The sequence below is a fragment of the Rhinopithecus bieti genome, unplaced genomic scaffold (genome assembly GCF_001698545.2).
Source record: "Rhinopithecus bieti isolate Rb0 unplaced genomic scaffold, ASM169854v2 scaffold_10614, whole genome shotgun sequence".
In the NCBI taxonomy this organism is placed as follows: domain Eukaryota; kingdom Metazoa; phylum Chordata; class Mammalia; order Primates; family Cercopithecidae; genus Rhinopithecus; species Rhinopithecus bieti.
This window is the reverse complement of record NW_016806893.1, coordinates 2,276,018-2,289,714: the sequence shown is the minus strand read 5'-3', so window position 1 is coordinate 2,289,714 and position 13,697 is coordinate 2,276,018. Positions and strand designations below refer to the sequence as shown.

At 39.4% G+C, this 13,697-nt stretch overlaps 1 protein-coding gene across 3 annotated transcripts in view; it reads left to right on the top strand.

Annotated features, from left to right (window-relative positions):
* Nucleotides 1–13,697, top strand: part of RTN4IP1 (reticulon 4 interacting protein 1) — a 60,843-nt gene that overhangs the window by 24,393 nt on the left and 22,753 nt on the right. For all 3 annotated transcript variants that reach the window (XM_017878576.1, XM_017878575.1, XM_017878574.1), the window contains exon 5: nt 7,520–7,568. In XM_017878576.1, the coding sequence (XP_017734065.1) occupies nt 7,520–7,568 (49 nt within the window). The remainder of the gene's footprint in view (nt 1–7,519; nt 7,569–13,697) is intronic.

Here is a 13,697-nt window from a genome sequence, read left to right as displayed (position 1 = left end):
GAGGTTTCACAGTGTTAGCCAGGATGGTCTCGATCTCCTGACCTCGTGATCCGCCCGTCTCGGCCTCCCAAAGTGCTGGGATTACAGGCTTGACCCACCGCGCCCGGCCCCTCGTGCTTCTTTATAAGCTAACAGCACTTCATTCATTGGGCCTGCTCCTTGCTGCTTTTGGCTTGGGATCGCCATCAGGTGGCAGCACAAGGAACTGAAGCTGCTATTGCAGAACCACTCCTGCTAAGCCCAGCTGTGAAACAGTTTTGCTTTCTTATTTGAGGGAATGAAGTGTCTTTGGATCAAGAATTATGGGGAAGAGATGAGCTGACAATAATGAGGTCGGAGATGTATTTGGCAGTTGGATCCTGAAGTAGCCATTATATTTAGTATCCAGCATTCACACAGAGAGAATTAGAAATTATTTTCAAGCTTTTCTTTACTGGAAGAAACTTTAATACAGTCTTTCAAGTAGCCAGGCGATCCCCTCACTTGAGGTAGTAGCAATTGTTGCCTTGATTGTAGGACATAATGGTGATTGGATGATTTCTTTTTTTCTTTTTTTAGAGACGAGGTCTCACTCTGTCACCCAGGCTAGAGTACAGTGGCACAATCATAGCTCACTGCAGCCTCAAACTCCTGAGCTCAAGCCATCCTTCCACCTCAGCACCACCATACCTAGATAACTTATTTTTTATTTTTTGTAGAGATGTGATCTCATGATGTTGCCCAGGCTGATCTTCAACTCCCGGGCTCAAACAATCCTCCTGCCTCAGCCTCCCAAAGTGCTGGATTACAGGCGTAAGCCACTGCGTCTGGCCATGGATGATTTTGAAAGTCAAGAAACTTTGATCAGGCATCTGCTACATCCAGGGCACTGTGGCCAGTGGAGGGCATAATATGAGGTCTCTGACCTTACGAGCTTACAGAATAATAGGTTGGGAAGTAGGATGTGTGGTACAGATAACAGGTTCCAGGCTATTTTAAGGGTATTGTAGAGGAAAACTGGGACTTGGGCCTTCAAGGAAAGGGAGACCTCAGCAAGTAATTATAGCATTCTAGAGTCTGGAGGAATGGGCCAGTGTGTGTGCAATGTAGGGGGAAGAATGAGAGGAACAGGGTCTCAGAGGAAGAGAGTTCCATTCAGGAAATAGTGAGAGGAAAAGTTGGAGTGTGCAGGCAATACATTGTGAGGAACTTAAATAAGAATTTGTAACACGCCTATAAGAATGGACAGAAGTAAGAGGGTGAAATATTTCTGGGGGAATTAATTTTTGGATGTATTTGTGAATCACCTTTAATACTTTTTTCCCTCATTTAGGAAGTACTAAAGCTATGTTTGAATTATCAGGGCAAAAGGTACTTTACCTCTGCCCTCTGAAGGTTCTATAACTGAGTCTGCTGAAATAAACTGATAATAGATGAACAGGAGAAAAGTTATACACATTTATTTATTTCCTTTTAATATTAGTTGATATGTAATAATCGTACACATTTGTGGGGTGTAATGTCATATTTCAGTACATGGATACCATGTGTAATGATCAAATCAGAACAATCAGCATATCCTTCAAGTCAAACATTGATTATTTCTTTGTGTTGGGAACATTAAAAATCCTCTCTTTGAGTTTTTTGAAAGTATACAATAAATTATTATTAATTATATTCACCCTGTAGTGCTGTAGAGTACTAGAACTTATTCTTCCTCTCTAGCTGTAATTTTGTATTTGTTGACAGACCTCACCCTGTTCTTCCCTCCCTGCTACGCTTCTCAGTGACGGATACACCACAGTTCTACTCTGCTTCTGTTACCTCAACCTTGTCTAGTTCTCCCTTGAGTGAAAACGTGGTATTTATCTTCTTGTGCCTGACTTATTTCACTTAACATAATGTCCTCCAGGCTCATCCCTGTTGCCATGAATGACAGAATTTCATTCTTTCTTTTTTATGGCTGAATAGTATTACATTGTGTATATGTGCCACATTTTCTTTATCTGTTTATCTGTTAGTGAACATTTAAGTTGATTCCATATCTTGGCTATTGCAAACAGTATTGTATTAAACATGGGAATGCAGATATCTCTTTGATATTAGTGATTCTCCTTCCTCTGGATAAATACTCAGTGGTAGGATTGCTGGATCTTAGGGTAGTTTTACTTTTAGAGAAAGCTTCATACTGTTTTCCATACTGGCTATACTAACTTACATTCCCACCAAAGATGTGTAAGAGTCCCCTTTTCTCTGCATCTTTTCCAATATTTATTTATTTTTTGTCTTTTTTCTATATGGAACACTTCACAAATTTGCATGTCATTCTTGCTCAGGGACCATGCTTATCTTTGTGTCATTCCAATTTTAGTATATGTGCTGCCTAAGCAAGCCCTGCTTTTTGTCTTTTTGGTAATAGCCATTCTAACTAGGGTGAGAGATCTCATTGTGGTTTTAATTTGCATTTTCCTGATTATTAGTGATGTACACCATTTTTTTGCCTATGTTTGATCATTTTTCTCTTTTTGATAAATGTCTGTTCAGATCCTTTGCACGTTTTTAATTGGATTACTAATTTTTTGTTGTTGTTGAGTTTTTTGAGTTCCTTATATATTCTGGGTAGTAGTCCCTTGTTGGTTGTATAGTTTGAATATGCTTTCTCCCATTCTACAGGTTGTCTCTTCATTGGTTGTTTCATTTGCTGTACAGAGCTTTTTATTTTGATATAGTCCTATTAATGTTTTTGCTGCCTGTGCTTTTGAAGTCTTACCTATATCATTTTTGCCTGTATTCCCATATACTTTCTTCTAATAGTTTTGTTTTAGGTCTTATGTTTAAGTCTTTAATTCATTTTGAGTGGATTTTTATATATGGTGAGAGATGGGCATCTAGTTTCCATTTTTTTGCATATGGATATCCAGTTTTCCCAGCACCATTTGTTGAAGAAATTATCATCTCCCCAACATAAGTTCTTGTTACCTTTGTCGTAAATTAGTTGGCTATAAATAGGTGGATTTATTTCTGGGTTCTTCATTCTGTTCCATTGGTCAATGTGTCTGTTTTTATACCAGTACCATGTTGTTTTGGTTACTGTAGCTTTGTGGTATAGTTTGAAGTCAGGTAGGGTGATGCCTCCTTTTTTATTTCTGCACATATTCTTTTGGTTATTCAGGGTCTTTTGGGGTTCCATGCAAATTTTAGGATTTAAAAAAATTTCTGTGAAGAATGTCATTGATATTTTGATAAGGCTCGAATTAAGTCTGTAGATTGCTTTGGGTGGTTTGGTCATTTTAACAACATTTATTTTTCCAATCCATGAGCATAGGATGTCCATTTTTTGTGTTCACTTCTATTTATTTAATTTATATGTATTTTTTTTGAGATAGGCTGGTCTTGAACTCCTGAGCTCAAGCGATCCTCCCCTGCTTGGCCTCCCAAAGTGCTGGGATTAGAGGTGTGAGCCACCATGCCGAGCCTTTTTTGATTTCTTTTATCAGTGTTTCTAGTTTTCATTATATAAATCTTTCACCTCCTTGGTTAAATTTATTCCTAAGTGGTTTTTTGGTAGTTAAGATTGATTTTCTCTTTACAGCTAGGCTCATTGTTGGTATCGTACCGAACTGCGCTACTACTTTTTAAATTTTTATTTATATTCTGACTTTTATTTAGTTATTTAGTTATTTGTTTATTTTTTGAGACCGAGTCTCGGCTCTGTCACCCAGGGCTGGAGTGGCAGTGGCCGGACTTCACTCACTGCAAGCTCCGCCTCCTGGTTCACGCCATTCTCCTGCGCGTCTCCAGCTACCCGAGTAGCTTGGGACTGGAGCAGGCGCCGCACCCCGTCGGCCCGGCGGCACGTTTCCTTTTTTGTATTATTTAGTAGAAGACGGGGTTTCAGCCGTGTTAGCCCAGGATGGTTCCGATCTCCTGACTTGTGATCGCGCCAAACACATAACTCAGTCTCCCAAAAGTGCTGGGATTACAGGCTTGAGCCTCCGCGCCCGGCCTATATTTATTTATTTTAAAAAATTTCTTTTTGGAGATAGTTTTTGTTCTGTCACCCAGGCTGGAGGGCAGTGCATGGTCTTGGCTCTCTGCAACCTCCACCTTCCTGGGCTCAAGTGATCCTTCCACCTCAGCCTCCCAAATAGCTAGGACTACAGGCATGTGCCACCATGCCCAGCTAATTTTTGTATTTAGTAGAGATGGGTTTTGCTTTGTTGGCCAGGCTGGTCTTGAACTCCTGGACTCAAGCGATCTGCCTGCCTCAGCCTCCCGAAGTGTTGGGATTACAGGCATGAGCCACTGCCCTGGGCTGCTACTGATTTTTGTATGTTGATTTTGTATTGTGCTACTTTAATGAACCTGTTTATCAATTCTAAGAGGTTTTTGGTGGAGTCTTTTGTTTTTTCTATATGTAAGATCATGTCATCTGCAAAGAGGGACAATTTGACATCCTCTTTTCCAATTTGGATGCCTTTTATTTCTTTCTCTTCCCTAATTGCTCTGGCTAGTACTTCCAGTACTTTTTCCTGTAGATGTATCTATTGTGTTGTTTGAGTAGAGTGCTTTGGCTTTGTTCCTGGGTGAGCACAGTAGTGTAGTCTCTGTATAATTTCTTTTTTTCTTTTTTTTTTTTTTTGAGACAGAGTCTCGCTCTGTCACCCAGGCTGGAGTGCAGTGGCGCAATCTCAGCTCACTGCAACCTCTGCCTCCCAGGTTCACACCATCCTCCTGCCTCAGCCTCCCGAGTAGCTGGGACTACAGGCACCTGCCACCACTCCTGGCTAATTTTTTTTGTATTTTTTTAGTAGAGACGAGATTTCACCGTGTTAGCCAGGATGGTTAGCCAGGATGGTCTCGATCTCCTGACCTCGTGATCTGCCCGCCTTGGCCTCCCAAAGTGTTGGGATTACAGGCATGAGCCACCACACCTGGCGTCTTTGTATGATTTCTTTGGCTGTGATCACTATCAGTGGTGTCTGTGAATTTCCCAGTGGCTTACGCTGTAGTTTGTGGAGGCTGTTAGGCACTTTTTTTTTTTTTTTTTTTTTTTAGACGGGATCTCACTCTGTCACCAGGCTGTAGTGCAATGGTGCTATCTCAGCTCCCTGCAACCTCCACCTCCTGGGTTCAAGCGATTCTCCTACCTCAGCCTCCTGAGACTACAGGTGTACGCCACCAAGCCCAGCTAATTTTTGCATTTTTGTAGAGACGGGGTTTCACCATGTTGGCCAGAATGATCTCGATTTCTTGACATCGTGATCTGCCTGCCTCAGCCTCCCAATGTGCTGGGATTACGGGCGTGAGCCACCGCGCTTGGCCTATTGAGCCCTTTTATTGGACCTAGGGATGCTGGGCAGTCTGGTCCTCAGGTCACTAGGTGACACATGCAGCTACATAGCATTTCTGCTGCTGGTGTGGATGGCAGGCTTTGGGTGGACTAGTCCTCAGGACTCTGGTCAGTGTGCATGAGGGCCAGCAGTGGTGGTTGTGGGCCCCGGGGGAACTGGTCCTCTCTGCACTGCATGCGTGGCTGTGTGGCAGCTCTACTATTGGAGGGGCGGGGTCACTGTCAGTGTTGGTGGCAGCAGACCTGGGCAGGTAATAATGTGCAGGTGCATGGAAATCACACAAGATATGAACCTCAAAGAAGGGCCAAATTGGTGATGCCTAAATGCCCTCTTCATAGGGTGGAGAGAAGAGGAGTATGTAGGCAATTTTAGAGGAAGAGTAAATTATTTTGAGAGGAGATGACTGGGCCCAAAGAACAGACAGTAGCCTAGGACAAAATTCATCTGGGCTGTGGCTGTGGCACCTAGTCTTCTTTCATGTGAGTTAATCTTCTGTGTTTGGTGAGATTATAGGGAGGGGGCCCAAGAAAATAGCATTCCTTCTGAGGGAACTTCAGAAAAATCCTCCCTTTGCACTTCAGGAGAGACAAAGGGATGAAAGATCGTGGCCGGGATGGTGAGAGGTCAGAGAGACCTTGGTTCTGAGGTTGCTTCTTTACTTCAAAATACTCAGCATGTCAAAGTGACATACTCTGGGGTATTGCTCTCTGAGCCCCAACAGGATCTTTACAATTTCTTCTAGTCTTTATAATTTTGGAAATTATAAACCCTTCTAGAAGGAACACAATTTCCAAGGAGACTTGTCTTAATTACATTGAATGGTTTTAATTTCAAAGGGAACAACTGGCTCAGAAATTTTAGTAGTAACTTTTAAGCTATAAATAAGGGTGACAAACAGCCTTCTGTGATTTGGGCAAGATAGAAAAAAAAAAAAATGAAATGAAACTAAGGTTAAGGTTATAGATAGAGTGCATGTTCCAAGACTTGGTGTACTTGCTAGAGATAGGTGGCAGAATTCCTGCACTTTCTAGCAGCCAAGGCAGTAGGGACCCACACTAGCGTTACTCAATTTATGGTGATGTTAAATAGGACACATACTACCACCACTTAGTGTTCAGAAAAATGTTTTTTTGTAAGCTGTCATAAAAAGAATTCTCGTGAATTCTGTCAACAATATCCCCTTAGCTAATACAGTATCAGATATCAAACAATCACTTTTTATAATGTTCCTCAACCTTGATCAGTAGCATGACACCGAAGTACAGTGCAAACAATTTTCTGGGACTTGAAACCATCCAGTCCAAGTAGGCAGTTCTCTGAAGCTCTACCTTAATTTAAGAATAAAATGTAAGAGCATGGAAAGCAGTTTTTTGACTGGTGATTCTCTTTTGGATTGCACACTTCTTTGGGAAATGGATGATAGGTCTAGATTCCCTTCCTTGTCAATAAGCATATGCATAATCACACAAATTTTACGTGTTATTTTAGGAAATTCACAGTTTCAGAGAGTTCATCATCCCTTACCCTACTCCTCACCCCTTCACCCTTGTCCCACTCCATCCCTCCTGCCCTGACTGATCCAGGCTTAGCACCTTGGTCTTCAAGGCTATCGTGAGTTACCATGGTAAGAACATGCAGTATGAGGATGGTTGTGCTGGCTGGACACATTCCTCTGCTTTAACAGGAAGCCATATCGAGGATGGGAATTGATTTTCATTTATGAAAGTTGATGAACTTGACATGTCTGAACAAAAGATGTTTATTTCGCTTTGGTGAGAATGTAGTCAGGAATGTGATTTTTCTTAGAGAACAGCTAAGCATAACAAACTAAAAAGAGCCCCAAATCTCCCTCTCATAGAGGAAGCTCTAATAATTTTAGCCTGGAAAAATTACAAGCAGATGTTACAAAGGACCCTCTGAGCTATCTTAAACCAACAAATTATTGGTATTTTCGGTATTTTATATTCTTGGTACAGAGCTCATAGAATGTCTAATTTTAAGCAACTACAGTTTCTTGGTGAACCTAAAATAAAAATCCTTGTGTAGTATATCTTGGGAAGTGTAATAACTTTATTTTCTTTTAGAATTATTTATCATTTTATCATCAACCAGTTATATGTTGAAAACATTTATCCAGTTATATCTGCTTTAGATTCTCATTAACTGTGGTTTCCTTTGCATTGCAGTGTTTTAATCTTAGGTGCTTCAGGCGGAGTTGGTACTTTTGCTATACAGGTAAAACCATTTTTTAATCTTGTGAATAGGAGGATTTTGTTTGCATGAATTTATAAATTAAGATAAATTATTTCTCCTTAAAAGCTGAGAGAAAGGTAGATCTGGTAAATGCACTGTAATTTCAGCTTGTTCTGTAAGAGGAAAATATTCTCTTCTTTATTTAAAAAATTATTTTTTAGAGATGGAGTCTTGCTGTGTCATCCAGGCTGGAGTGCAGTGGCACAATCATAGCTCACTGTAAGGAAAATATTCTAATGTAGAAGGAAGCATTAAGCTTTCTAGTAGTTTAATATGAGTGGGTGTGTGGATGTCCTTGATAACAGATGTAGGAAAGCTTTTAAGAAGGAAGACCATGGGCAGTGCCGTGGGTAGATGGAAGTTAGCAATTTTGTAGGAAACAACCAATGTCAAAAACCAATACTAGTTTCCAATCAAAATTGTTGCAGGCTAAAAAGCCTGCAAAATGTAGAAATTGGTAAGCTGATTCTAAAATGTATATAGAAATACAGTAGCCAAAATACCGTTAAGATGGCAATACTCCCCCAAAGTGATTTATAGATTCAGTGCAATCCCTATCAAAATGCCAACTGCTTTCTTTTGCTTTTCATAAATGGACAAGTGGATCCTAAAAGGCATATGGAATCACAGGGGACCCCAAACAGCTGAACAATCTTGAAAAAGAATAAAGTTGGAGGACTCACACTTGCTGATTTCAAACTTACTACAGAGCTACAGTAATCAAAACATAAGGGTGGACTTATAGATCAATGGAATAGAATTGAGCATCCAGAAATAAGCCCATACCTTTGTGGTCAATTGATTCTGACAAGAATGGCAAGACCATTAAATGGGGAAAAGAATAGTTCTTTCAGCAAATACTGCTGGAACAACTAGATATCCACATGTAAAAGAATGAAGTTGAGCCCCTACCTCACATCGTATTAAAAAAAAAAAAACCCTCAAGATCAGGCATGGTGGTTCACACCTGTTATCCCTACACTTTGGGAGGCCAAGGTGGGTGGATCACTTGAGGTCAGGAGTTCAAGAACAGCCTGGCCAACATGGTGAAACCCTGTCTCTACTAAAAATACAAAAATTAGTTGGACATGGTGGTGTGTGCCTGTAATTGCAGTTACTCAGGAGGCTGAGGCAGGCGAATTGCTTGAACCCAGGAGGCGGAGGTTTCAGTGAGCCTAGATCATGCACTCCAGCCTGAGTGATGAGTGAAACTCTGTCTCAAAAAACAAAAACAAACAAAAAACCTCAAAATAGATCAAAGATCTAAACATAAGAACTAAAACCATAAAACTCTTAGAAGAGTAAGCAGGGAAAGGGAAAAAAAAAAGTCTTAAAAGGAAACAGAGAAAATCTTCATGATTGTAGATTTGGCAACAGATTTTTAGATAGGACACCCAAAGCACAAGCAACCAAAGAAAAAAGTAAATTGTACTTCATCAAAATTAAAAAACTTTTGTACGCTGAAGGGCACTATCAAGAAAGTGAAAAGACAACCCACGGAATGGAAGAAAATATTTGCATATCATTTAATAAGAATCTAGTATCCAGAATATATAAAGAACTCTTATAACTCAACAAGAAAAAGACAGCACAATTTTTAATTAGCGAAGAACTTGAATGGACATTTCTCCAAAGAATATATACAAGTGGCCAGTAAGTCCGTGTAAGGATGGTCAATATATTTATTCATTAGGGAAATGCAAATCCAAACCACAATGAGATACTGTGTCTTATAATAAAAAGCAAACACAGAAAATAAAAAATGTTAGCAAAGATATAAATAAATTAGAACACTCATTCATTGCTGGTGGGAAGTTAAAATGGTGCAGACATTGTGGGAGAGTTTGTTGGGTCCTCAAAATGTTAAACGTAGAATTACCACGTGACCCAGCAATTCCATCCTTAGGTGTATACCCAAGAGAAATGGAAACATACATTTAAGCCTAATCTTATTTATGAATATTCATAGCAGTATTATTCATAATAGTGAAAAAAAGTGGAAATAACTCTAATGTCTATCAGTTGATGAATGGATAAACAAAATGTGGTATAGACATACAATGGAATATTATTCAGCCATAAAAAAGAATAAAATATTGATGCATGATACAACATGGATGAATCTTCCAAACATGGTTAAGTGAGAAAAATCCAGAAACAAAAGGTCCTACATATTGTATGATTCCATTTATATCATATGTCTAGAATAGGCAAATCCACAGAGACAGAAAGCAGATTAGTGGTTGTCAGGGGCTGGGGGTGGATGGAGAAGGGAGTGGGGAACGACTACTTAATAAGCATGAGGCTTATTCTTGGGGCGATTAAAATATTCTGGAATTAGTGGTGATGGTTGCACAACATTGTGAGTGTACTAGAGACTACTGTATACTTTAAATACTTTAAAATTGTGAAAATGGTGATGTATATGAATTTTACCTCAAATAAAACAAAACAAACCAAAAGTTCCCCAAGCCTCCAGGAACATGATGGGCCCCAGTGGCTGCTCCTATTGTGGTCAGATGTGTAACTGACTGGCTCCTAGAAGAGGGAGCTGGATTAAGCCTTTCTCAGGATGAGGGGAGAGAGCCTTTTCCCCAATAGGGGGCAGCGAGTAGCCTCAGAGGCTCTGCCACATTACTTTCCAGGAGAGAGGTTTGGGTGTTATAGACCACCCCAGACCCAGCTTAGACTTTTTGAGAACCCAGATGGTGCTGGGGGCTTCCTGTCTGTTTGTTGACTGAACTGGGTGAAGGAGACGAGGATTCCTGGGATGCACACTTTTAACTTCTTTTAATTCATCATTTGATAACCAGGATCCAATCCAGAGGCTCAGTAAATATGAGTTGAATGCATAAGTAAATAGAAGAAAGGAAAAAGAGGGAGAGAGGCAAAAAGCAAAGAGAAATATCATACACGGTTAGAGTATAAATTGATACAGCCACTTAACCATTTGGCATCTATTAAATGTGAATATAAATTGTAAAATTTCTTAAAAACAAAAAGAAAGGACCACACAAGAGTTCCTATTTTAGGATTATAACCTATAGATAGATATATAAGCATGTTTACCAAAAGATATGTCCCAGAATTTCAGAGTAGGGCTATTCCTATTAAAATTCCCCAACTAGAAAAACCCAAATGTCCATCAACAGTAAAATGAGTAAGTAAATTGTGGTATATTCTTACACTGGAATATTATACAGTCATGAAAAAACTATAATCGCACACAGTGAAGTGGATGAATATCACAACCGAATGTTGAGTAAAAGAAATCAGATGCAAGAGTACATCCTATATGGTTCCATTTAATGACATTCAAGAACAGGTGAAACTAAGCAATAGTGTTTAAGGGGGGTGCCAACTTAGTGAAACTTCTAAAAAAAAAAAAAAAAGGCAAAAGGGTTATTGTAGTTAGTAGTTACCTTTTTAAGGGAGTTGAGGAAGTTTTAATTGGGAGGCTTAGGGGCACGGTGGTATTCTAGTTCTTAATTTTGAATAATGGTTATAATAATATCTGCTTTGTAATAATGTGTTAAGCTGTATATGTATAGTCTGTATACTTTTATATGTATTATATTTCACAACAAAAAATTTTAATAAAATTAAAAAGTAATAGAAAAGCATCAAGGTTAAATCCCATACAAAGCTATTATAAGGAAAGGGAAAATAAGGTATAGAATAACATACCCTATAATGAAAGCACATCAGAATACATGCCTACAAAACAACCTCAAATGTCACCTACTATTTCAAAGCAAGTTAAAAGATATTAAAAATATAATATAAAATGTGAAAAAACAAAATAAATCAGAATTGGAAAAACTCAGGAAAAAAGTAAAACTGAATGAAAAAATCATTTAGTAATAGAAGACTAAACTAAGAGGAACTCAATAGCAAGTAAACACAACACATAATGCTTCCTTAATAGAAACAAAATGCAGAAAAAAATTTAAATTACAAAAGAAACAAAAAGATAGGCTGAGCACAGTGGCTCACCCTGTAATCTCAGCACTTTGGGAGGCCGAGGAGGGCAGATTGCTTGAGCTCAGCGATTCAGGACCAGCCTGGGCAACATGGCAAAACCTCGTCTCTAATAAAAATACAAAAATTAGCTGGGCATAGTGGCTCATACCTGTAATCCCAGCTATGGGGAGGCTGAGGTGTGGGGATCACTTGAGCCCAGGAGGTCGAGGCTGCAGTGAGCTGTGATCATGCCACTGCACTTCAGCCTGGACAGAGTGAGACCTATCTCAAAAAAAAAAAAAAAAAAAAAAAAAAAAAAAGATAAAAGCAGATTCAAGAGAAAGTACCAAATATTGATGACAGGCAAAGAAAATTGATATATGGATACTAGGAGTCCTCAAAGGGGAAAACCAAAGCAAGGAAACTGAACCCATAGTAAAATAATGATTAAAGAAACAAAGAATCTATCCTAGCGTCCTGAAATTACATATTGAATAACCACATTACTTTTCTAAGGACATGGACCCAGATTGAGCAACACTAAGGAAAATTACTAATAAAAATATGAAGAAAAATTATAGTGAAATTACTGGCCTTTAAAGAAAAAAGAAATAAGATCCTTTGGAAATCTAGACAAAATAGCACATGTGCTACTTATGTGTCCATATAAGAAAAAAAGATGACGTGACTTATAAGAGAAATAAAATTAGACTATCATGAGACTTTTTGTCAGTAACACTTTTGGCAGAAAAACATGGAGTAACATATTTAAGATACTCAAGGGAGAGTGCGCCAAGAATCTTTTATACAACAAAACAGGCCTTCAGGTATCATGGCCACATACAGACTGTTATCAACATCAAGAACTTGGGGAATATTGTTCTTCTGATCCTTTTCTGAGCAATCTACTAGATAATGAGCTTCTGACTAGGAATGACTATGAAGACATTTTAAGGACTAGTGGTAAATGTTCAATGCAGTTGCCTGTAGAACAAAACTAAATGAGGGCTTAGAAGGAGAGAGTATAGGAACAGCCATATGCTCTGACAAGGTAAATATAGTGCAATAGTTGTTATTGTTTTTGAGGCAGTGTCTTGCTCTGTCATCCAGGCTGAGATGCAGTGACATGATCACAGCTTACCGCAACCTCAACCTCCTGGTCTCAGTGATCCTCACCTCAGACTCCTAAGTAGGTGGAACTACAGGCACACGCCACCGTCCAGCTAATTTTTTCATGTTTTTGTAACAATGGGGTCTTGCTGTGTTGCCTGGGCTGGTCTCGAATTCCTGGCCTCAAGCAACCTTCCTGCCTCAGCCTCCCAAAGTGCTAGGATTTATTAGTCTCAAATTAGAATTGGAAGTATCAATATGAACTCAAGAGAATTTTGTGTATGTGTAAAGCCATCACTTGAAATACCATTTCTCACTAAAACAAGGCAGGGCTTCTTAGAGAAGTAGCTGATTTCAGATCTAGGGCACAAATGTGTAAGAATTAACCTGGAATACATTAAATAGCAAGGGAGCTATCAAAGATTAGTCAGGTCATGTCAAAAGACTCAAGAGCTAACTTGAAGAAATGTCCAAAGATGTAACAATTTGACCATCAGTAATAATAATGACCATTACAATGAGTTGAAACCTTTTAAATATATTTAAATCCATGAGTTCATGATACTTTTTTCAAAATAGTTCACTTGGAATTTGATAGGGAACCAATTTATTATCTTATAAACTGATAAAAACAGTTAAGCATTTGTCTTGTCTTTCCTACATGAACTGTATAATTGAGCAGGCCAAATAATATGTGAGGGGCAGTGATATGAGGGGCAGTGTTATTTTGTGAAAGTATTCAGGCTGGACGCAGTGGCTCATGCCTGTAATCTCAGCACTTTGGGATGCCGAGGTGGGCAGATCACCTGAGGTCAAGAGTTCGAGACCAGCCTGGCCCACATGGCGAAACCCTGTCTCTACACAAGAATTAGCCGGGCGTGGTGGTGGGCACCTGTAATCCCAGCTACTTGGGAGGCTAAGGCAGGAGAATTGCTTGAACCTGGGAGGCAGAGATTGCAGTGAGCAGAGATCACACCACTGCACTCTAGCCTGGGACAGAGCGAGACTCCATTCCCCAACCCAAAAAAAAAAAAAAAA